General features: G+C 45.5%; 1 protein-coding gene across 11 annotated transcripts in view; it reads left to right on the top strand.

Moving 5' to 3' along the window:
* EPN3 (epsin 3) overlaps positions 1–25717 on the top strand; it is a 421892-nt gene that overhangs the window by 269005 nt on the left and 127170 nt on the right. For 8 of the 11 annotated variants that reach the window (XM_078654446.1, XM_078654441.1, XM_078654447.1 and 5 more), the window contains exons 4-5: positions 4446–4526; positions 4832–4909. In XM_078654446.1, coding sequence (XP_078510572.1) covers positions 4446–4526; positions 4832–4909 — 159 coding nt within the window. The remainder of the gene's footprint in view (positions 1–4445; positions 4527–4831; positions 4910–25717) is intronic. The other 3 variants (XM_078654449.1, XM_078654444.1, XM_078654450.1) reach the window with 1 other exon arrangement.

Genomic DNA, 25717 nt, shown 5'->3' with positions numbered 1-25717 from the left:
GTTTGATACATACACCTGCCTACAACCTGAGTGCAGCAGTGTACGTAAGCCTTTTCCAGAAGTTAATAAACAAAGCAGTCTATAAATTGTATTAGCAAACAAATATTAACGCAAAGTACAGGATGAAGCGGTGTTCAGTAAAAGCTGTTAACCTAGGCAAGTTAGGACAGATTTTCCCCATGGTTGGCCAGACTGAGTTCTCCGAACTTAAGTGGACTTAGGAGAAATAAAGATGTGGGATTTGCATATGTGTTTTGGAGGGTAGAGGGACTTGGAGAGCTGTACAGGTGGTGAAGTTTACAGGGATATGACTTCATAACTTAATCTAGTGTTTTCTACTTCCTTTGCCAGCATGTTTTATTTTTTGGGAGGTAATTGTGTGATTTGATGTTTGTTTTGTGTATGAGGGCATGTGATGTAGTTTTTTTCTGCATGATGCCATAAAGTGTTCTTTTCGAGTGTCATTGTGGCTTGAAGATTGAGATCTGTTAGTTGCTTGTCTTAGTCTTCGATTGATGTATATTTTTCAAGTTGGTCTTGCCTCAGATTTACCTCTATTATACGTATCTTCTCAGTGAGGCGAGAGTGCGTAATGTACTCTTGTTTATTCTCTGCAGGGAGAAGGCAGGCTGCAGCATTTTCAATTGCTGGAAACTGTTTAGGTTAGAGTTTAAGAGGCCTAGGCAGGAACTGTGGCAATACACCAGACGACTCTAGAACAACGCTTTTACAGTAGATAATCAGTGCACCAAGTAAAACATTATCTGGAGTTTTTAAAAGTCGAGTGAAGTGGTTTCTTCCTATGGAAGGGACCTGAAGAGAAGGCAACCAAACAGCAGTGCACAATCATGTACTTACGTTTTGAAAACCTAACATAAACCAAGTGGAAAAGCCTTGCAGGCTAGTTTCAGATGAGAATGCTGTTGCTGAAGAGAGCAATCTTTCTCTTTGTGGTTTGTTATGAGACCCTTAAGGTTCATCCATTAGGTTTTGGAGGTAGTTGCAATGTTGCTGGTGAAGATTAATTGTCAGATTTTATTTTGTCACAGCAAGATCCACATGCATTCTCCAGTCAAGAACATGACCCATGTGATGCTGACTAACCTATGCAAATGAAAGTTAAATAGAATGAAGAAGGCATTCGAACCTTCCCGTTAACATAATTCTTTGGGACAGCTTGTGCTTATTACAGTATGGCACTGATCCCAAGAGGCAGGCCAGGGTCTTCAGTATGTTCATGGGAAAAGCATGGTTGACTGTGTAGAAGTCTGTGGATTGGGATAAGAAAATTACCATGCATACCATTGATGGTGGTCAAAAGCAGAAGGCCTTTAGGAAAACTAACTCAAATTGGTTTCTTCTAGTAGGCTGAAAGCCAACTTTGAATTTCATTGTGATATTGTACCTTTCTGTTTTTAACTAGAATGCCACTGTCATTGCCAACATGTGGATTTGTATGAAACTGTTGAGTTGTCTGTGTAGCTTTTTGACCTATGTACAACAATAATAGATTTCATGGTGTGAGAAAAGGAGTAATTTTGAACTGCAAACACAACCTAATGTAATACATAATAATGTGGAGTTTTGCAGTGTTCACAATTAACACGACACAACTTACAGGTGGCCCAAAAGCACACCAAAGATGTATTGAGCATCACTCCTCATTACAAGGGAGATGCAAATGCTGTCTTAGAAAGCCATGGTTGTCTGCATGTGCTGCAGCAACAAATGGTGGATGGAATGCTGAATAAATCAAACATTCACCCCAAGTCAAGAGATCTGGGTTAAATCAATGGTTCTTTTGCTCACTATGCCAATCCAGTTTGGACCCAGCCATATGCAGTTCAATCTTGACCCTGTTCCTCACAGGAACAGTCCAGCCCGACCTGCCAACTGGGTCCTCCCTGAACTTGAAACAAGCATCCTGGGACCGTTTTGGAGTATCACCCCTCATCAGCCAGACTAGCTTGAAACCTGTGGCCCAAAGAGTATATCCATCCCACTTAGGGAAAAAAATGCTGCGGCAACAAGTGATGGAAAGAATGCTGAATAAATCAAACATTCACCCCAAGTCAAGACATTGTTCTTTTGCTCACTACTTCACCCCAGTTTGGACCCAGCCATTCACATATCCGTCTTGACCCTGCCCCTCATGTGGACCGTCCAGCCCGAACTGCTAAGCCGGGTCCTCCTTGGACTGGAAACGAGCATCCTGGAACCGGTTTCGGGGTATTACCCCTCTGATAATGATGCCAGACTAGCTTGAAACCAGTGGCACAGCGAGCAAGGGACCCACGTCTGGGCATACCCACCTCACTAAGGCATTAACCAAGATCTGTGACTGGGGGTGAAAGTTTGATTTGCTCAGCATTTCGTCCATCATCTGTTCTTTTTGCATTTGTCGCCCTGAGTGGTAAAGGTATACCCAAACGTGAGTCCTGGACTCGCTATGCCACCTGATTCAAGCTAGCCTGGCTGATGAGGGGTGATACTCCAAAACAGGTCCCAGTATGCTTCTTTCCAGTCCAGAAAGGACCTGGCCTGGCAGATTGGACTGGACTGTTCCTATAGGGAGCAGGAACAAGACTGATTAGCACATGGCTGGGTCTAAATTGGAATGGCATGGCGAACAAAATAAAAAAAAATATTTAACCCAGATCTGTACCTGGGGCTAAATGTTTGATTTGTTCAGCTTTCGTCTATTATCTGTTCTTTTTGCAAATGATTGTATGGATAAGCAGCTTTGAGAGTGGGACTCTCCAGTTGAGCAATGAGGAAGTCCGTGATTGTTCAGGCATCTGGTATTCTAAAGTTTTAGATCCTTTTTGAAGAACGTTGAAATAATGGTTCCAAAAACACATTTGAAGTGTTAACTAAATCTTTTTTTCCTGGCTTTGGTGTTTGATGATAAATAGATGATATTCATTGTTAATTAAGACTTTATGAACAGAGAACATATGAATGCAAATAAAAAGCACATTTCCAACAAGTATAACATGCAGATTTAAATGGGAAAGAGAACATGCAGGTGTCTAATCTTCATAATAAGAGTGTGGTTGGGTCCCGGGGCTGGATACCTGGGTGATGCGAGAATTGTGATATGTGCTTGTGGTTAGTAGCTTAGTGGTAACTTTTCTGAAGAATCGTGAGCAGGAACAGAAATAACCTTGCCAAACTGGAGAGCACAAGTTGATCAACGTAGACCGCACAAGGAAATCACATCAATAATTTTCTGAAAACAATTGTCAATAATACTTTCCTTTGCGCAAAAACACACCTGTCTGAGTCACACAGAACTGTAGTTCTTTAACAAGTATCCCTCCCTTCTTCTGATTTTGGTACCACTGCATTTGAATACCCTGCAGACCGTGGGAACTTCTTCACTCATACCATTCTAAAACATTTCTCAAATTGCTGAAGCTCTTGTAGGCCTCCCATCCACTGCTTATCTAGGCATCTTCCTCTAAGGTGTGTTTGAGATGTACTGTTTCTAAAGACATTGGGATGTTCCAAGTTATCTCAAATTTGTGAAATATGTATGTTTTGAGGTATGTCATCAGTCTGTTCTGCCATTCTTAAGTATTCCAAAGCTTTCTGCAGTTTTGTACTTATTCATGGATGGAATTTAAAAACTTGCTATATCTTACTGGTAAGAGCTCCCATGAACTATTTGCGCTGTTTTAGCCCACCAAAATATGAGACTTTGAGATGGAGAAGCGAGGGCTTGTACGAGGGTCAAGTGAAATACAGAGAACATTGTGGCAGAAACATACAATTTGAGAGTGGGGTGGTGGTATTTGTAACGAGCAGTGAGGATTTTGAGAGTATGCAGCTGCGAGAGTGATGAGAATTTGCTGTGGCATCCCAACTGGAGTAGAAGGCGAACTGAGATCGAGCAAGCAATTTGTGGATTTGTAGAAAGAAGCAAAAGTTGATGGGTAGGTTTGAGCTGGCTGCTGAACTTAGGCGAGGCTATTGATAACATGCACTTGAAGTTGTGGGCGTAGATTGCCCTTGGTATCTTCTTTGGTATGGACGTATTTGGAGCAGGCAGCAAACATTCTACTGGGAAGCTTCCAGGGATAGGTAGTTAAAGCTTTTTGCTAGATCGAGCAGACAGCATGGGTTGTGGGGAAATGACCGGAGAAGGTAGAAGGAGTTGGGTGTTGGAGAAGGTGAATGAATTGTAAAGTGCCTTGGACAAGCAGCTGTGATTGTTTAAGTGTTGGGGGCAGACCTATTGCCATGAGGGGATAAATGGTATGCATCTAGAATCCCCAAAATTGATATGTTAGTGGCAGTTTTGCAGGAGGGGATATGGCTGTCATTGGGGTTCCAGTGCTTGGCAATAGAAAACTGCTGGAGCTAGCTGTGATTTGGAAGGTATTTCGGAGGATTAAATCCAGTGAATTTATTTTTTAATCATGATTCTTCTCGATTGTCAGCCGATTGCTCCAGCCACAGATGCAGATGAGGAGCTGCAGTTGCAGCTCGCAATCAGCCTGAGCAAAGAGGACCATGAGAAGGTACCACTTGGGAAAAAGATAATGGGTGCTATGCTTGTAATGTGATTCAAAAATCTGCTAGGACATTTGGTGATGGTGATAACGGCACAGTTTTCCGGCTTGGCTTACTATGATCGAATTATCTTCTGGGTTTTCTTACAGCTATATCTTTTTCCTGGCTGAACCTTCCTACTGGCGATTAATCTAAAATAACATTTTCTTTAGCAAAGTTGTGACCGGCATGTGCCATGAGGCATGATGCAAGCAAGCTTTATTATGCCTTTGCTGCTGCTTCTCTAGGTAAATGGTTTCGTTTTTTGATGCAGGAAGTACCGTCTGGCCCTGGTGAAGGATCTGTTCTCCAAACGTCGTTTGAAGTAATGCATAAAGCGGAGAAGAAGGAGGTAAATAGCTTTATACTACCTTTTACAACTGTACTAACTCTAACAAGCGTGGGTTTGTTGGGCCGTTGGTTTAGTGAAAATGTATTAATTATTTTTGTGACACTTGCATGACAGACAAGTTGGCTTGGAAGGGCTAATTGTTTGTGTTTTTTGACAGTTAAGGTTGCAACCTATCAAGCTTGTGAATCACTTTCAAATTTAACATGAATTTGATTGCCCTAAGGTACTGGTTTTCCTGTCGGGCTTTTTGTTGATTTTGTGAACCATTCACACTCCATGGACACCGAGCTATGACCCACTACTTTTTTTTTTGTTTTTTTTTTGCAACATACGGGCCGTTCTTTATTGATTTTAGAAAGCTTCAGTGGCGTCAAGTAAACCCTGTGAATGGTGTACAGATGATTCCTTTTAGCCATGCCGGCTTTACTATGTCATACAGGAGTTTACACGAAGTCTGCCACAGAGTGTCGCAATCTTGGCCTGCTAAAACAGTCCCCCATACATCTTGAGCGAGTTTGAACTCTCCGTCCACAGCCTCGAACACTGCCTGGTACCAGTAGGAGACTTCTTTCTTCCCTCGAGGTCTGGTCACTAGATTGAACTCTAAGTCGGAACCTACCCCGAATAAGCCCCCCTTAGTAGATTGTAGCTGAGCCTGCACCCAGCTAGCCAGCTGGAGGTATTTGAATCTAGATAGACCAGGCCCAACCCTCTCACTTAGTTGTTCCCATGTTAACCATGTACCATCTGAGATCAGGTCCCCCCAGACTGCCAGGCCCGATTCCCTTTATGGGACTGCCAAGCTATCCCTCAGACATTTTGGACCCCCGGGTAAATCCCACAACGGGGCCATGCTAGAGAAGTAACCCAAAGTGACCGACCTCCTCAAGTCTGCCCATGTTTTTGCCATGCCCTGCAACACCTTAAGCCTTACTTTCTTGAAGAATTTAACATCTCCAAACTTAAACAAAAAACCCCTCCACCGGTAAATGTGCACCTTGAAGCATTGCTAAAACATCCCTCCTATTCCAGTGTTAATCGGCATAAAGAGCATTCGGGCATGCGAGAGTTGGGAGGCCCAAGCGTAAAGCTGAATATCAGGGAAAGCCAGACCCCCCCTTCTCTCTTCGGCGTCTCAGCTTCTTCCAGGCTAATCTCGCATATTTGTACCCCCAAACTAAAGAGTTGATATCCCTCTGAATTTGATCAATTTGAGTTTTATCAATTTACAGTGGGATGCAGTTAAAAAGAAAGGTTATTTTAGGAAGTATTGACATTTTAGCCAGGTTGGCTCTACCGATGATCGAGAGAGGCAACGAAGTCCAGATCTTCATCAGCTTCACACACTCTCTCGCCACCCGAGTCAGATTAGCCTCAGCAATCTTGGCTATATCTTGAACTATATTGACCCCTAAATATCTCATTCTGGGGCTTATCTGATACTGGTACTGGCTTGCCAACTGGTTCCAAACCATCACCTCGGTTTTAGTCACATTAATTTCTTACCCCGAGACTATGCAGAAATCCTGGGCTTAACTGATGACCGCTGGGAAGGCCCTGTCAAGGTCAGCCGTAAAGATTAAAATATCGTCGGCATACAGGGCTACCTTCCTCTCCCACTCTCCGTATCTAAAAGACTGAATGTTGATATCCTCCCTTTACCGTTGAGCGAATGGCTCGATGTATTGGTGGAAAAGGAGAGGGGAGAGTGGGCAGCCCTGTCTAGTGCCACTAGATAGGTTAAAGGCTGCTGAAACCCTGCCGTTTACCAACAACCTATCCGAGGGGCACTTGTAGATGGATTGTACAGTGCAACAAAACTTCTCGCCAAGATTGAATTTCTTCAAGGCCCCTGACAGGTATGACCTGTTCACCCTGTCGAAGGCCTTGGTGGCGTCTAGAGTAATTGCAGCCAAAGGTATGGCGTATGTAGATGCCAAATCAATTGCCCCAATAAGATTGTAAGTTAGGTATGATCGCTGGCTGTCCTTCACAAAGCCCTTCTGATCTGAGTACAGGATATCCCCAGCCACTGTACCCAGACGTGATGCCATTATAGATGTAAAAATGTTATAGTCGGGATTCAATAAAGATATGAGTCTGTAAGACCCACAGTTGGACGCTGCTTTCCCTGGTTTCAGTATCAAGACTATAGTAGCCTCGTTCCATGAGTTTGGTTGGATCAGGCCTTCTTGCAAGATCTGATTAGCTTGGTTATAATAGGGATAGCCTGATCTCCTATTACCTTATAGATCTCGGAAGGTAAGCCGTCTGGCCCTGCGGCTTTTCCGTTCTTAGTGTTAAAGATTGACTCCCTTTCTTTGGAGCAGGAGATGTCTCTATCCAGATATCGTTGTTGCGCCGTACTAAGAGAGGGAAGCGAAATATCTTTGAGCCACCTCCGAGCATACTGGCTATCTACATTGCCATCCTCATAATAGATAATCTGGAAGAAAGATGAAAAGCATCCCCAATTTCCTCATCCGTGACTGAAATGCCCCTTTCATCTCTGATCTCTCTAATATAGCTCCTTGCTCGGTCTGATTTACTCTTCCAAGCAAGGAGCTTGCCCGCTCCTTTACCATATTCAAAGTGTGAGATCATACTGGCTTCCCTGCTTCGAATAAACCTGGTGTTCAAAATACTTTCAAGCTGGGTGTTAGACCTGGCATCTTTGGCATGGTGTCCCACTATCTTTTTGCCTCTCCTCCTGTATTTATTTTTTTTAAAATATTTTTTATTAACAAATCAAGCAGGGCAGTTATACATACATAAGAAATAATATGCATCGTGTGGATCACATGAGCAAAGCAACTCCGATCATTGTTACAAGCATATAGAAAGACACATGCATTGAGACATCAATATTACTATTCTTAACGTGCACAGTCAGTGTTATTCTGGGGCACTATCATTGTCTGTAAGGTCCGGGGGTCACAGATGTCACCACGGAACTTATTCCAAGCCCCCCATATTTTCTACCATTTCTTGGGGCACCCACGGTGTATGAATACTGACTTCTCAGCCACCATCATTTCATCCATATCCTTGCACCACTTACGGAGGGTCGGCAGTGTTTCAGAGCCCCACAATAAAGCAATATTACGTTTTGCCACCACCATGCCCAACATTACCCAATCTTGCTGTCGATGATTTAAGTCGTTCGGTTCCCATATGTTCAACAAACAGCGACGGGGCTCAGGCCCCATGGAAATATCTATAGTCTGAGAAATTGTGCGCATGACTGCCGTCCAAAATGCTGCTATGTGTTTACAGTCCCATATAGTATGGTAGAACGTCCCCTCATCTCCACAATGTCGTAAGCAATATTTATGTGAGGTGGATCCAATCTTAAATAGCATCATTCTAGTGTAGTACGTACGGTGTAGTATTTTAAGTTGAACTAGCTTGAGTCTGGAGGGTATGGCTGTCTCTCGGGGGGAGGAAAGGGCCTCTTGCCATTCACTCGTCAAAATCACCCACGTCTCTGGACCAGTTCTGTCTTAGTGTGGACGTCACGTCAGGAAGGTTGTTTATCAATTTTCAGTATGTCAAAGAGGTGGCCCTGTCTGGCATATGTTCTGTCAGAAGCCTATCTTCTAGAGGGGAGGGATCCTGCAACTCAGCATCTTCAGGTATGACCGATTGGAGTGCATGCCTGACTTGAAGGTATCTGAACTTCAGTCTGTGTCATTTCGTAATGCGTTTGAAGGTAGAAGAAGTCCACCATCCTCCCTCTCTTCCAGAGGTCACCCACCACTGAGATACCTATGTTATCCCAGTTCCGTAATCCCGCACTGTTGCGAAGGAAACCCAGCCTGTAGGAGTCCCAGAGTGGTGTCATTAGTGTGATCGCCCCAGAACATTTAAGACGCTTATTTGCCTTATACCACAGCTGAACCGAGGGTCGCGTGGGCCCGAGTAGGTCTGAGGCGGCGGCTGTTGTAGAGGTTACCCAACAGCCCCTTACTCTCCAAGCAATGTCTATCCGCCAGATATGCCGGGTCGGTCTGTGGGGCATGTAACCAGTAATTTATCTGTTTAAGATGGGCCGCTCAGTAATATAATTCCAAGTCAGGAAGCGCTATTCCCCCATCATACCAACTCTTTGTCATCTTAGCCTGCGCGATACGAGGAGGCCTCCCATCCCATAAGAGATTTGAAACGGTAGCAGCAATGGTTCTGAAATAAGAGTCCGGGACTAGAAATGGCGTATTCTCGAGGACATATAAAAATGGCGGGAGCGCCGTCATTTTGTATAGGGCCGCCTTTCCCAAAAGTGTAAGCGGGAGAATCCACCACACCTTGACGTCACGCTTAAAGCGCTCTAGATGGGGGTTAAGATTTAAAGCGGAAAATTCGGTGGAGTCAGAGGTGATATAGATACTCAGGTATCTAAACGCCGTCTCGGTAATGCGTAAGGGGCAACCCACGGGTAGAATAGGTGGAGGACCAATCAGTACATGAAGAACAGATTTGGACCAATTTATTGTATAGCCCGACACCCTACCGAACTTTTCATAGACATTCAACAATTCTAGGATGGATTTCCTGGGGGAAGTGAGGTATAGCAAAATATCATCCGCATATAAGGATATGCGGTCCTCCCATGTATTGGTCCAGGAAAGTCCCTTGATGGAGGGCTCCCATCTGATCCAAATGGCAAGTGGCTCCAGGATCAGTACAAAGAGCAGCGGAGACAGTGGGCACCCCTGTCGCGTACCTCGACCAAGCGGGAAGTCTCGGGAGATACGTCCATTAGCCGCCACGTGTGCCAGGGGCTTGCTGTAAAGGAGGCGAACCCAGGCGCAGAATTTCGGGCCAAAGCCCATGTGGCGGAGTACCGCAAACAGGTATGGCCATTCCACGGTATCAAACGCCATAGTGGCGTCTAAGGAGAGTATGACTGCTGGCTCCCGAATATATTGTGTGCGTGCCAGAACCGCATAGAGCCGCCGTAAATTAAGTGCCGTGCTGCGGTGTGGCATAAATCCAGATTGGTCCGGATGCACTAAGGTGGAGAGGTGAGGGGTAAGCCGTATCGCTAGCAGTTTGGCTAGGATTTTGGGCTCTGCATTTATCAGAGAGATTGGGCGATAAGATGCGCAATCCGTCTCTGGTCTACCGGGTTTGTGGATCGCAACTATGGTGGCGAGCAATTGGTCCCTTGGCAGCTCTCCTGCTTAAAGACTATGAAGAAACATTTCAAGTATGAAGGGAGCAGAGATCTGTGCAGTCCGTTTATGCAGTTCTACCGGGAATCCGTTAGGGTCCAGTGCCTTACCCGACGCAAGTGAGTAGGTCGCAGTCTGAAGTTCTTCTGTGGTAATGTCCGCCTCTAACAGGAGCGCCGCCTCAGGGGAAAGTTGAGGGATAGTCAAATCCTTGATATAGTCATACGCCTCTGCAGATGTGCAAGTTGCTCGAGGGTCATACAATTGCTCGTAATGATCGGCCACGATGTCCACTATACCATCCGGCTCAGAGACCAATGAGCCTGTGGGAGAGAGCAGCTGCTTTATAACCCTATTCGCTCGGTCTTTCTTATCATGCCAGGCTAGCATCTTACCCGCTTTATCTCCTAGTTTGTAAATCCTATGCCTAGTTGTCTGGAGGCGCGCTAACGTAGCTTCCTTGTGACATGCCACATAAGCTGTTTGCTTAAGTTGGACCTCTCTGGTGGTTTCAGGTGAAGGGTGCGCCGCCTGCTTTGACAGTGCGGTGGTGAGTTCCTCCTCCAGGTTGTCTAATTCCACCCTTTGTGTCCGTTTGTGACTTATCGAGGCTATGGCTTGTCCACGCAGGACCACCTTATAGGCCTCCCAGAGTGTACTAGAGGAGTCTACCGAGCCTGCATTCTCTTGGAAGAATTGCCCGGTAGTGACTGTGAAGTGTTTCATTATAGAGCGCACTTGCAGAAAGCCGGCATGAATCGGGAACATACGTCTCCTAGGGGTCTGGTAATGTGTGTATTTGAGCAATAACGGAGAATGGTCTGATATGCCCCGAGGATGTACAACTATCTCCTCTATACCGGGCAAGCCATCTGCCGAGGCTAGAAAGTAATCAATGCGTGTTTGACAGTTGTGGACCCCTGAATAAAAAGTGTACTGTCTCTCGCCAGGGTGTTTGTGTCGCCAACCATCTGGAAGTCCCATTGCCTCTATGAAACCAAGGAGACGCCGCCCACCCTGTACCTGCAGTCTGGCGGGGTATCTATCCAATGTGTCGTCCATAATATCGTTAAAGTCGCCCCCTATAAGTAGCCTTGCAGCAGGTAATGTTAGAAGGAATGCCGTGAGGGCAATGTGGTCTTGAGCATGAAGGGCCAGAGGTATATAAAAAGAGACCAAATTAAACCATCGTCCTTCCCATTGGCATGTCAGTGCTGCAAAGCGGCCCAGATCGTCCACTCGTGTCTTTTGTATCACCAGCGGGAATGTCTTTCTGATGAGTATCCCTGTACCTCTAGAACCAGAGGAAAACTCTGCATGGGCAACCATGCGATATCCCCACCTATCCAGAGCCTTGACAGTAGAGCCCACTAGGTGTGTTTCTTGCATCAGTGCTACCGCGGGGCCACACCGCTTTAAATGCTGTAGAACCAAACCTCTCTTTACTTTATCTCCCAACCCACGGACATTCCATGCCATTATCGTGAAGGCAGTTTGGGGAGACTTAGGCTCCTGTAAAGCAAAGTCAGCCATCAGAGATGCAAGAAGTCTTCAAATATTCAAAGTCACATTCGCTATATGTAGATCCATCACGAGCATAGTGTTGCCCCAAGAACAATGCAGTAACCCAACTCAAAAAAATACAACAAAACATGTACTCTCTTCTCCCAACTCCCATCCCCCCTCCCTGCCTAGCAAGCCTGCAACTGCCCGCCTCCCCAACTTAGCAGAGTGCTTTAACCCACCCAAAAGTGCAATACTTGCGAATCAGGGGTAATGAACTCCGTTAGGTTCTAGCCCTCTTCAGGCCCCAGGGCCTGCCATAGTCCAAACCTCAAAACAGCACAGTTCGAAAGGTCCTATACCCGCCCGACACGGCGGGAAACACTGGTATGTCTGCTCGATCTATTCCTCCTCCAACGGTCCCACCTGGCTTGATCCGCGGCTTCCAGAATCTCGATTCTCCGGGTCTTCATCCTCTTCCCTGCGGCGGCGAGAGCAGTTACCTCGCTCAGCTCGGCCAACCGGACGCCACCCTTCCAACCACTCGAGAGCCGACTCCGGGGTATCAAAGAACCAGGTTCGACTTCCAGCCACTACTCTAATCTTTGCAGGAAAGAGCATGGAGTATGGCAGTTCCTTTTCACGAAGTAGCTTTTTAACATCAAAGAAACTCCGTCTCCGCCTCGAGACAGCCGCAGTGTAGTCAGGGAAAAAGTTTATAGTAGAGTTCTGAATGCGGATTGGAGGCGAAATGCGCGCCGCTTGTAAGATTGCGTCTCTATCTCGAAAGTTGAAAAGTCTAGCCAATACCGGCCGACGAGGCACCCCCGGCTTTGATCTTCCTCCTGGGACACTGTGGGCACGCTCCACGGAGAAGAAATGAGAAAGTCCTTTAGGCTGCAATTTAGATTTTATCAGCTCCTCCACGTATAGGTCCATCGCCTGTGTGCCTTCAGTCTCTGGAATTCCAATAATTCTGACGTTGTTCCGTCTTGCCCGCCCCTCTTGGTCGTCAAGCTTATCCGTGAGTAATTTATTCTCTTTTTCAAGGTGCGCCACTGCCACCTGCAGTTCCGAGGTATCCACAACCAAGGATTTTGTCACCACCTCCACCTCTTTCACCCTGTCCGCCATTTTGTGTAGGTCCGCACGAAGAAGGGACACATCAGTGGATATTGTGCCAACAGTAGCCTGGACGTTGGCAAGAGCATGCATGATGTCCTAGAGTGTGACTTTAGGAGCCCCTTCTCCGTCTGGCGTCTTTTGCTGCAAAGAGCGTCCCTCCTGAGTTGTGGGAGAGTGCTTGCCGTATGCATATTTGTCCAATTTTTGTTGCGTAGCCTGGGTCCTGGGGCCCCTGCTCGACATGGCTCAGCAGATCAGGGTAGTTTCTGGGCCCAGAAAACTGTTTGCAGTGAGAGGTGCAGGCAGGCCCGTGACAGAGAATGCGCAGTGGGACGCAGCGCCGTGATAAGCAATGTGTAGGCACTGCCAAAGAAGATCAGCTGGGACTTATACCCCACCCTGTAGTTAGGGGCAGGCACTGATATAGCGCTATGCGGGGATTGTGGGCAGCAGAGCGGTGGGTGGCAGCAGGATCCGTCTCTTGACAATCCGCATCTGTTTGAGTCCATCAAGTGCTGCGAGCTGGCGCTCATCAGGGCCTCGGCGCCGGAGATGGGGGCAGAGGCGCAATTCAACCGGGCTTGAGCTTCGGCCAATCCCGCTGGGCCAAGCGGAACAGAACAGCTCCTCTGAGGTCGTGCGTCAAAGCCGCGGGGGTGAGGCTATGCAGAACCCTGGGGCAATGCCGCCAGGGGTTGCGGTACTCACTGGCGCTGTTCCGCTGTCCGCACAACCGGGGTTCCTCCACGGCGGGAAGTCGTATCAGGCAGCCGACTCTGGCAGCCCCAGGCAGCAAAGCAGGACAGATCGTTGGGCCCACAGCGGGAGACAAGAGGCAGAAGGCCGTAAGAGATACGGCAATATGATGAAAGTTCGCCGCGTGGGGTCCACCACCGGAAACAGCCGCGCTCCCCACCACACCACAGCGGGTCTCCCTCTGGGGCTTCAGATCAATAGAGTCCCCGGTCTGGTCAGTTCGTGTAGGCTGCTCCGCGTCAGGCAGCGATTTCAGCCGCGGGAGGTCACAGATGGCAACCTGGGTTCCTCCGCTCGGTGCCGCTCGAGGTCAGACGTTGGCTCCAGCCCCCGGAGCCCTGCAGTAGTCTGATTAAAGACCGGATGGATGCAAAGGGCTAGAACGATCACGGAGCCCAAAGGACTAAGCGGCCATCTTAGTTGGCCGTCAGCCACGCCCCCGACCCACTACTTTTTGATTGGCTACCGGCTACTGCAAATTAAGAGTTTGTTCAGGGCTACTGTTAAGCTGTGCTAGGTAATTTGTGAATGCTTCCAGAGCACTGTTTGCACAATAATCGCTCAGGCAATGTGGTGGCATGTGTTCCCATTGACTTGAACAGGGGACATATCAGACAGTTGGAAATGACCCACATTGTAGCCCTGAGTTGATGCCGGCGCTCAATTTCAAGACAGTGAGCTTTCTCTGGCAGGGCCACGCCGGTTTATATCAAGCAGAAACAAATCTTCTGCCTAACGACAGTTCGATTTAATTAAGGAAGACGCACTCACTCGTATTTCCAGGAGTTTTAAGGCTGCTTTATTTCAAGAACGTTGCAGTACCAGACTGCTGCACTCTAGAGACTGACATCTTTTATTTCTAATAGCAACCATTTACTTCCTGTTTTCAGGTGTAGGCCATTATGGTGATTGCAGTTCACTTCTACAAAACAATTACTACACACATGTAAGTTTATAAATAAAAAAACATTTAAGGTGCATGTGTTATTTGAGTGCATTAATAAAAAAATTATTTTATTGGCCATAAATGCTTTGTGTCCATTTTGTAATTATGTACATTCAGTTCATGCTCCCTGGTGAGCGTTCATAGAGTTAATTCACAATTCACAAGTATCTCAATTTACTTGCTTTCAAAATCGCATGAGTCTTTTTAACCTTTAGTTACGCCATTTTTCCATGAGATGGTTTTTATTTCTTCTTTTTGCTTTTTCCTCTCTGGTGAGCGTTTACTTCTTTCATTCTCGTATGACTGTTTATTTTTGACTATGTTTCTTTTTATTCAGTTATAGGTGTACATAAAGTTCCTCATTTTGATTTAGACCTCTGGAGTCCAGGGATCTGAATGTCACGATGTGGCGGGATTCTTTTTGTCTGAGTCCTTACGCGATCCCCGCCTCTGATTGTGGGATTTGCTCCAGGGCACAATATTTTAGTAACTACCATTTTTCTTCATATGCTTTGCAATAGCGTTTGACCGATCTTTGTGTGGTGGCCCGAACATGTTCCAGGATCCTCTTTTTCACTTCAAAAATGGTACTTCTAATGTAGCGTTTTTTACAAGGACACTCTACCATGTATACTACATGGGTGCTTTTGCATGTCAGATGTCTGATTTTCCATTTTTTTTCCCTTGTTGATGTCGACCTCTTTTGTTGGTAATGCAATTTTGCATACTTTACATTGTTTACAGAGCCAAAAGCCTTCTCTTTGAAGCCAAGTTGTTATAGGTGCTTCCTGGAAGTGACTGCGAATGATTTTATCACCTAAGTTTTTTGCTCGGCGATATGTTATGTTGGGATGGTCACTAATTAGTTTTGACAAAGTGGGATCTAATTTCAAAATTCCCCAATGTTTTCTGCTTATAGCAGCCAACTTTTTGTTCTCCGCACTATGAGTTGTTATCAATCTTATCATTGTTGTATCCGATTCGTTTATTTTCGATGACTTCTGCAAGATTTCTTTTCGATTTTGATTCATCTATTTTTGCAGACTTTTCTCAATGACCTTTTTCTGATATTTGCGCTTGAGGAATCGATCTTCTGCTAGTTGACTATGTTTTGAAAATTCTGTATCATCTGAGCAGTACCTTCTAAGTCTTAAAAATTCCCCATATGGGATGCTACACTTTAGAGATTCACTGTGGAAACTTTCTCCTTGAAGTGTTGCATTTGTTGCTGTATGTGTTCTGTGCAAAGTTGTTTGAAGGGAGTTGTTTTCCACATAAATTTCTGTGTCCAAGTATACTACTCGCTTTGGATTGATCTCATAAGTAAATTTCAATTTCATTGGGCTGTTGTTCAATTTGTCAAAATAGATATTAAATTCAACTTCTGTGCCATTCCATATGATTAAGAGATCGTCTATGAACCGAAGCCATAGAATGACTTTTTTACGAAATTCATAATTTTCTGTGTTCCATGCCACTTTGTTCAAACCAACCCATGGTCAAATTCGCATAATTGGGAGAAAATGAGATGCCCATGGCACATCCTTTTATTTGTTTGAAAATTTGTTTGCTGAAGAGGAAGATATTATTGGTTAGACATAGGGAAATCATTTCATTCAGCATGATGTTATGTTCCTTATATTTTATATTTCTTTTTCCCAGAAAGAACTTACAAGCATGAGTTCCAATGGAGTGTTCAATGTTGGTATATAATGAAACTACGTCCATCGTTACCAGTTTGTAAGATGGCAGCCATGTAATATCCTCCAATTTTTTTCAGAAGGGCCGTCGTATCTTTTAGATTTGAGCTGAGGTCTTTTCCCAAAGGTGAGAGAAAGCGGTCAATGTAATCAGAAATAGGTTCCAATAGTGAATTGTTTGCCGATACTATCGGTCTTCTGGGTGGATTCTCTTTGTTAATATGAACTTTAGGAAGACAATAAAAGGTTGGCAGCGTTGGATGGTTTTTGTTCAGGTATCACTATTCATCTTCATTAATCAGACCATTTTGTTAGCACTTCTGTAGATGTGTTGTTAATTTGTCCTGAATTTCTTTAGTGGAGTCCCTTGACAATTGTTGGTAACATTCCTGATCCATTAGCTGTCATCTTGCTTCCATTATTTAATCTTTTTTGTCCATGATGACGATATTTCCGCCTTTGCCCGCTGGTTTTATTTCAATAGTTTTGTCGTCTTGTAAGGTTTTGAGCGCATCTATTTATGTTTTGGATAGATTGTTTCCTTTGTTATTCTTTACTTTATAGTTCTCCATCTTATTACCTGATGGTAAATTGGGATAGTATTTTGATTTCAATTTCAGACCACTTTCTCCTGCGCCTTCCATTATCTAGAATTATTGTAGTTCCATCAATGCTTCGGTTTCCTGAGAAGCAGTTGTAGTGCCCATTGTCATTAGTGTCTCTAAACCATCCATATCTTCTACTTGAAGAGAACTCTTTACTTCCATGGTGATGGTATCATATTGTTTTCTCAGCATACATTTTTGCTAGTTTACATTTTCTCGTGTACTTGTATAAGTCAATTCTTATTTGTGCAGTATCCAAATGGGAGGTTGGACAGAAATTAAATCCCTTTTTCAGGACTTCATTTTCAGTTGATGTTAGAACTTTTTGTGAGAGGTTAATTCTATTCAGTTCTTGTGAATTGGGACTCTCTATTTTTATTTCTTGGGTTGTCTCAGCCGATCTTTGGACCATGTGTCCATTTTTGGGTCCTCCCTTGCCTCTGGCCTCTTCTTGTCTTCATCTTGTTGCACCTCATCCAGGGCCTCTCCCACCACCTCTTTTTTTCAGTAGATTGCTTTTGTTTTGCTGTTCCAATGCCATACGCATCTCTGTTAAAAATTGGTCTTTTTTCTCGTGTCTATGGATGTTTGTGGGATACCTTCATTTTCGCTGACATCTATGCTTGATAGGGAATCAAAACTCGAGGATTGTTGATTAGTTGTTGTCAGTTGAGTTTTACCTTCCTCAAAATATAGTTTATCCCGCAGAAACTTGTGGTGTTTGCGCTGTTTCACTCTTTCCTCATGTTTCTCTACATTTTTCAGGATGTCTGATTTGAGTTTTTGTAGGTCTTCACTTCATACAAAAACAAATGAGTATCCACAGGACGCAGTGTCCTAGTGATCAAAAGAGGAGAGAAAGAGATGCAAGTAAAGAAAACATTATTTTCTTTATAAACCCCTCACTCACCAACCTGGTTGGTGACATGCTTCATCATCGGGGTCCACCCGAGTGACCAAGTGCCACTCAGGTGTGCTTTGACGCGTGCGACTGCAGCGGAGCTGGTAATTTTTGTGAGTTGTGAAAGTGGATTAAAGGGTGTACTACATGTACTCTCTAAATTATTTTGTTCTAGAGCCATGTGTCACCATTAAAACCAAGTGAGGTACTTCTACTGGTATGGAATTGACCGGAAAGTACCACAGTTAAAGTGCAAATATGGTCAAGTTGTTTCAACCTTTTTGCTCTGTTAGGTTTTCGTCAGGACCAAGTGAATTGAGTAGGGAGGTCCGCACATGCTACTTTGCACCCATACCCGACTCAGCTAACTGTCAAACCGTGTACTTACTTACGGTTTGCTGTGCTTGCATCCTTCTTAGTAAAACCAATCTGTAACAATAGAACAGAACATAGTAGTTGCACATTGGTAGATATCTTTTGAGAGGTGTTACTCACCATCAGCGTGCATTCATTCTCCATACTGTGTATTTCACGCCAAATGTAGTGAATAGGTGCAGTAATGCGAATTCAGCTTCAGACAATTGGAAAATGTATTTCAATCAACATCATACCCACTCAGCAGTGCTCGTTTTTTGAGTGGGTGTCATGCGTTCCTAAAAACTTCTAGGACCTACATGACATTATTGCAGTGCATACATGCTCCTCATTTTCTTTGCAAATGTTGAGTAACATGTGTGCTCGTGCGACTTTCCATTGTTGAAGGCATACCGTGATACTACACATCATCGTGATAAGGGTGGTGAAAAAACCAAGGATATCTTTGACCTGAAGTCGTACACTCAACAAAAATCTCTAAATTTACTTTGAGCTACTTTTAGCTGGACCGCATGGATACCGTGGGAGGGCCTGTATGTGAGCGTTCTGGATAGTGCCCAGTGACTTTAGGGAGACCCGAAGCACTGAGCACTGTCGTGGGTTCTTCCGTAGTCTCTTTTCCTGGGCGGGTGTTCACCAGTGTGTCCCTGATACTTTTTGCTCTCTTGAATGAAAAAAGGGGGTTTTCCCAGTGCAGATGCCCAGTATTGAGTATGCTCCAGTGCTTGTTTATGGATTTTTTCATCAGATTAGAAAGGGTATTATAAGTGGTAACACACGGTAAAGGTGGTTCCTTGTCCTCTCGGACTTTATCCTCCAGGAGCGCCTCTCTGGGTTGGTTTCTAGCCCGTTTTTGACACTTCTTTAAGAGGTGATCTGGGGAGCCTCTGTGTGAAAGTTTTTCGGTTAGGTCTTTAGCCTGGGTGCGGTAGTCTTGTAGTTGACTGCAATTTCTACTTAACCGGAGAAATTGGCCATATGGCAGATTCTCCTTTAGTGTCTTAGGGTGGAAGCTCTCATACCTCAGGGAATTGTTTTTCGCAGTGGGCTTATGGTGAGTTCTAGTTTCTAGACCCCCTTCTTCTTTGGTGATGACCAAGTCAAGGAATATCATTGACTTCTTATCCATTACGTGGGTGAATTTCAAGTTGTTATCGCAGGTGTTTATCACGTGATGAATTCACTCAGGGTGTCTTCTGGTCCTTGCCAAATGGCAAGGACGTCGTCAATGTATCTTTTCCAAAATACAATATGCTGTGCAAAGGGGTTGCCCTCTCTCTTCTTTGTATGGCTTATGAGTAAGCCGAATAAAGTTATTCTGACTGGGGTTGCCCTCGCCCAGAATGAACGTCTTTTTAAAATCAAAAACGTACAGCCCCGCTACACTTGGGGCGAAAGTGCTCCCCATGGAAGTTCCTCCAGTCTGCAAGAAAAGGCTACCCTCAAACTCAAAATAGTTCTTTTTAGAGCTAGGGTGGCACATTCCAGAAAAAATTGTTTAGGAGCTTGGTATTTCCATGGGGGTTCTTCGAGCACTCTACTTAGAACCTCTAGCGTTTTATCCTGGGGAAGGCTAGTGTAGAGGCTCTCGATGTCGAAGCTGACAAGGATCAGCAAGAAAAGGTCCCATATGTCTACGTACTACCAAAGATGCATAAAAATAAGATCCCATCACCAGGGAGACCCATTGTGTCCGGCATTGGGTCTCTACTGGAACCTTTGTCTAGGTACTGCGATAGTTTTCTGTACGATCTCTTTGAAAAAACAGATACCTATCTACGTGACACCAAAAGCCTTCTAGTCCTCCTCAAAGACATTCAAGTTAATGATGAAACGATCCTTGTCAGCTTCGAAATCGAACTGTTGTTAGGCAGGAGATTTGTTTCTGCTTGAGATATATATATATCCTTCAAATTCCAAAAGAATGGACTGTCGACGCAGTGTGTGTATGTATGTATGTATGTATGTATATATATATATATATATGTATGTATGTATGTATGTATGTATGTATGTATATATATATGTATGTATATATATATGTATGTATATATATATATATGTATATATATATATATATGTATATGTATGTATATATGTATATGTCTATTTATTACACAACACTCGCCAACACGTTCGTATATCTGCTACCCAGAAATATATAACCAATAGTACTTAAATAGCAAATAAGGTAAATGGCTAAAAAACACTGGTCTCCAGGGGAGACCAATCCAAATACTAAAGAAATGGAATGCGAACTGTGACCGATGTCAGGACTTGGACCAGGAGACTCAGAGGAGCTGGGGCCACAAGCAACCACCCAAGTTAATTACCCGGGCACCCTACGGGTGCTGTGTGCAGAGTGGAAATACAGCTGCATGTACAATAGAAGTCAACGGGAAAGTCGCGGTTGCAGTTTTGGAGGAGGACTCTTCTCAGTTGACCCTGAAGAAACCATGTGGAAGACAAAAGGTAGGAGAGTCACCTCACCCATGGATACCCCAGGAACCAGGATACCTACACCAAGGAAGCCGGGTGCATTGGTGCGGGTTGACGTCAGAAACTGCTGTAGATCAAAATGGAGGACTTTAGGAAAGATGCCACTGTAGAAGAATGTGCGAGTCCTGTGGAATCGCAGGGTGGATTCTTGAAGAGGAGAACCTGAAAGCAGAGGGGACAGCCTGTGCCACTCAGAGCTGACCAGGAGGCATGATGTTGGGCGGTTTAGAAGAGTTGTCTGTGACCTTGTGCTGCAGCTGTGGGGACCAGGCGACTCTGAGGAAGACCAGGATTTGTGCATGAGATGTCCCACGTTGGAAGTCGAGAACCAAGGAGTCTGTCTCTGGCGGGAGCACCAGCAAGCCTTGACTGCTGCAACAGACATGGAAAGTGAAGGAGCAACGTTGGGACCAGCAAGGTCCAATGGAGTCACCACTTGTAGGCACCGAACAAGCAGGGGGGGGTCCACTGGAGCAGGAGAAGACCCTCAAGAGAACCCACAGGCCGAAGGCACAGGAGATGCGAGAGGACTTCTAGGAGCTCACCAAAGATGAAGGCCCACAGTGCAGAGGATGTGGTGAGGACGCTGATCTTGGCAGGATGAGATGCTGGAGGCTAAGCCTTGGCAACGGTAAGTTTACGCGGTGCACAGGGGTTCGGTCCCAGCGGTTCCGATGAGGCATACTGGCCTCAAAATTGCACAGAGGACAGGTTAGTCCTAGAGGCAGTTGCAAAACCACCACCTGTGTTGCTGAGCCTTTCGAAGTCTGTGGGACATCAGGAGCAGCAGACAGTGCAGCTTCAGTGAAGGGCCTGCAGATGCAGTGGAGCGACTCCCTCACTCCAAGGGAGATTATTTTGGGTGGCCTTGAGATCCTGGAAGAAGCACAGACAGCGAAGAAAACTTGCAGAACAGCGAGACTAGGAGCAGCAGGAGTCTTCCGTGATGCAGTCTTGATTCCAAGTGTTCAGACGGTCGAAGAGTGACGTGGTTTCAGGCTTAAGTCTTGTCCCATGATGAATCTGAGGACCCACCCACAGATAAGCCCTTCAGTACCTAAGGAAAGGGGTTAGGATGACTCTGGGTCTCTCCCAGAGGAGGGCCTGGACAGAGGGGAGGATACTCCCATGTCCTTTGTCCAGTTGTGCTTCAGAGTGGGATTAAAGGGCTTTCTGAACTGGCCCAAACTGGAGAATGCAAGAATGGCTCCAAATGGGTCCTTCAAAACAGTCTGGTGGCACTAGCAAGCGTCCCCACCCCAGCCCAATACACTAAGTCCTGTTTGGGAGGTGATCACACCTCCCTGTGACAGAAAACCTTTTCTACATTCCCCTTCTCGTGCTCCGCAGCAGGAGGGCCGAATCGTGCCTGGGGTCAGCAGCAGCACTTCCCGAAGGAGCCCCCAGTGTTTGGAATCATGCCACCAGTATGATATCTGGTATGATTCCAACATGTTTGATAACAAATATGCCCAGGTTTGGCATAGCTACTGTATAGTTAGCCATCGGTAAGTGACGGATGGCCACTATTTGTATCAAACTGGCTGGCCATGTGAGAAGGTGGCCTGGTATATGCTGTCCACTAATTAAAGTGGGCACCCTGTACCAGTCCACACGACCCTTATGATGTATGAGGTCAAAGATAACCTTATTGAAAACTATCCTAGTGGTAGCTATGGAGAGCAGCCTTCAGGGTTAATCGTGAAGGAATGTAAAGCAGCTTGTTTTACCAGAATATCACCCCTTAAATGACTAAATGAAAGGATAACCACACAGTGTTTATATAAAAATATGTATTTATTAATATAACACACTCTGCTAGACTAGGGCACAAAGTACACAATACTGAATCAATAGGACATTCGTAAATAGCACAATACACAGCTGGCTCCAGGGGGAGAACAAACCATAAACTAACAAAATGGTATAACAACGACTTGACTAGACACAGTGCCTAGGGCACGTAGAATCGCTGAAACCCCAAGGAACCACCCAGAGGAGTGACATAGGGAGCCCACAGAGGGCGGGTGCAGTGAGGAAACACTGACCCGTGCTCCGTACAACTCTATGGGAAAGTCTCAGTTGCAAATTTACAGTTTAAGGACACTTCCAATAGGACTTCAAGCAAACACTTTGGAACATAGGAGGTTCTAAGCCCATCCCACCAGTGAGTACCGAGGTACCGGTGTTACCTATCCCAGAGGAGCATGGTGCATAGGGATCAGGTGGTGTCGGAACCCTTTGTTGTTTTCAATGGAGAGCTGCAAAGAAGTACTGCTGCCAGGAGGGCGAAGAGTGTCTTGTGGAATCCAAGCCTGGGTTCGAGGTAAGAGGAACCTGAAAGCAGAGGGGACAGAGTCTGGGTCACTTCAGGTGACCAAGGGCTCTGTGGTCTATTGGCCACTGATGTCAATGCTTCAGGAGTGAAGGAGGGTTGCATGACTCTGCAGCCACGGGGACCAGGAGACATCGAGGATGACCAGGATCCAGAGGTGAGCAGTCCCACAAAGGATGTCGAGTGCCGAGGGTTCGATGTCTAGCTGGAGCACCAACCAGCCTTGGCAAATGCAACCCACGCTGTCAGAGGAAACGGTTACGGTGTGGACCAGCAAGGTCCAGGGGACTCTTCAAGCACTGCAGAGTCAGGGCACGTCTGGAGCAACCAGGTAAGCCCAAAAACAAACCTGGTGACCCTTGCCAGGACCCACATGCCAACAGACCAGGGATCGCGAGGAGACCTCAAGCAAGTTTGCAAAGTACCAGCCCACAGGACACTTGAGGAGTGGAGGCCTGAAATCTTCGGTACAAATACTGCTCGGGGTCAGGACTACACGGAGGCCAATGCACAAGCTCGGTAATCATCACTAAGCCTATGCAACTGCAAATGTATGCGGTGCACAGGAGTCCGGGTTGCACGGTCCCCACGCGGGATGCTGGTCTCAATTGCTGAGAGGGCAGATCGACCTCAGGGACCTTTGAAAATCCACCTGTTGCTGAAATTTTCAGAGTCCTCAGGAGCTCGGGAGAAGCAAACCGGTCAGATGCATTTAGGTGCCTGCTTTTGCAGGTGAGTAACTCCTTTACTCCAAGGGAGATTCTTCAGTCGTCCAGCAGGCAGTCGAAGTACTTGTTTTCTTTTTAGCAGAATCTTGTCCAGGTAAAATCTAAAGTCCTATAGTCGGGTAACCCACTTTATACCCATTGGAAGGGTTTGGACGGATTCTGTGGACCCTCCTAGAGGAGGGGCAGGACAGAGGGGTGGCTACACCCATGTCCTTTGTCCAGTTTTGTGCAGGAGCCAATGGCTCCCACAACTGGTTTGAGCTGGACTATGCACAGGGACACCAAATGTGCCCCCAGTGCAGACTTTCTGGCACTCTGAGTGCACCCACCCAGCCCCAATACACTAAACCCTGTCTGGGAGGTGGTCACACCTTCCTGTGACAGGATGGCTATTGCCATGTCTTCCTCTGCTCAAGCTTGGCTCAGCAGCAGGACAGCAGAATCTTGTCTGTAGCTGGCAGCGTCCATTTTGTGCTGCCCAGGTCAAGAAAGCTGGTGCCGGGTAGATCAGTGACCCACATATGTCCCTTTGGAAGGGTGGAATCATACCTCCCACACCAGTTACTGGTGTGGAGGTATGATTCCAAGGGGTTTGACACCACACACAATATGTTTCTAAGCAGCCGTTTAAAAGTTAGCATTTACTGCAAGGTTATAATGCATTTAAACATATATGTCTGGCTGCATAACAGACAACCCTGGAGAATGGTCTTTGAAGGGTGCAGAGGGGCTCTGCTTATGCAGGGGCACCCTCTCACAATTTGAATGGCCTCTCAGGGTGGCATAATACATGATTCAGCCCATGGGAGGCCTCTGGGGTACCTATGACCTGGGTACATGGTGTACCATATACTAGGGACTGATAAGGGTACCCCAGTATCCAATCTGGAGTGTCCCTAAAGTACAAATAAGCAAGTTAAGGGAGAAAGCAGATAGACTGGGGTCTTGGATAGCAGGATCCCAGTCAGACTAGACCAAAAACAGTGATACATCAGCAAAAAGTGGGGGTTACCATAAGAAGCAGACACTACTTTCCATACTTAAAAGAACCTGGAGAATCGACACTGGGGTTTGTAGGGGTGTCCTGCTCATGCAAGGGCTCCCTCACACTTCTAACCCAGCATCCTGCCTTCATGATTGAAAGGCCTACCTTAAAGGTGACTTATAAGGTTTCTTATATCTGAGATCACTACACTTCAAACTTATATCTGTTGTTAGTGGTGCTAGCACCAACGTACACAGGCTGCAATGGCGTGCCTGTAATCACAGTTTAAGTTGTCTCATGGGTGGAACAATGCATGCTGAAGCCCTTGGGAGACCCCTGGTGTACTGATGCTCTGGGTACCTTTGAACCATATTCTAGGGACTTATTCGGGTACACCAGTAACCAATTGTGGATGTACAGAAGTACTTACCGTAGTAAATTTAGGGAGGAAGCACTGTGACTGGGGTCCTGAGTAGCAGGATCCCAGTCACACTAGTCAAAAACACATTGACACCAGGCAAAAAGTGGGGGTAACCATGCTAGAAGGATCCTACCTTCCCACACAGATAAAGATCATACACTTTTAAAATTTAAGCGATCTGAGTAAAGAGTTAAGTGAGGAGATAAACTCAATCATAGGGATAAGCAGAAATAGGAAAGGATTGAGGCATATGTAAACTGAATGAAATGGTAGTAGAGATATTGGAAGAGGCAGGAAATAAAAACTTCTATTTTTTCAGTGTAGAAAAAGAGAAGAAACGTGAGTAAGTAATTCAAATGTTACTAGGCACAGAATAGAAATCCTGTTGGAATCAGTAGGAAATAAACCATTAAGTATCAGTTGGTGGAAAAATCAATATCTTCTAAAAGAAGTTCCCTCATGAAAATCCTTTCAGACCTAGAGTCCAAATAAGACTGACCCACGAGCTAATGTGGTTGGGTCAATGTTATTGGCTTGGTCGTGGCTTCAGCTAGTCAGTTTTATGGTCAAACTTGGAAACTTTCTAAAGCCTAAATTCAGGCCAGCGAGTAATGATAAGCTGTATTTAAAAAGGGTTTCAGACCCTTGAAAGTGTGGAGTAAGCATCCTCGATGAGTTGCAGTGATGTTGAGTGATTTTCTTGGTGTCCTGGAATATCTGTCTGGTATCTAAATTTGTTGAATGCTAATGATAGC

This window comes from Lissotriton helveticus, chromosome 7 (assembly GCF_964261635.1).
Source record: "Lissotriton helveticus chromosome 7, aLisHel1.1, whole genome shotgun sequence".
Classification (NCBI taxonomy): Eukaryota; Metazoa; Chordata; class Amphibia; order Caudata; family Salamandridae; genus Lissotriton; species Lissotriton helveticus.
The sequence above is the reverse complement of the archived record's forward strand: the minus strand, read 5'-3'. Positions and strand labels throughout refer to the sequence as shown.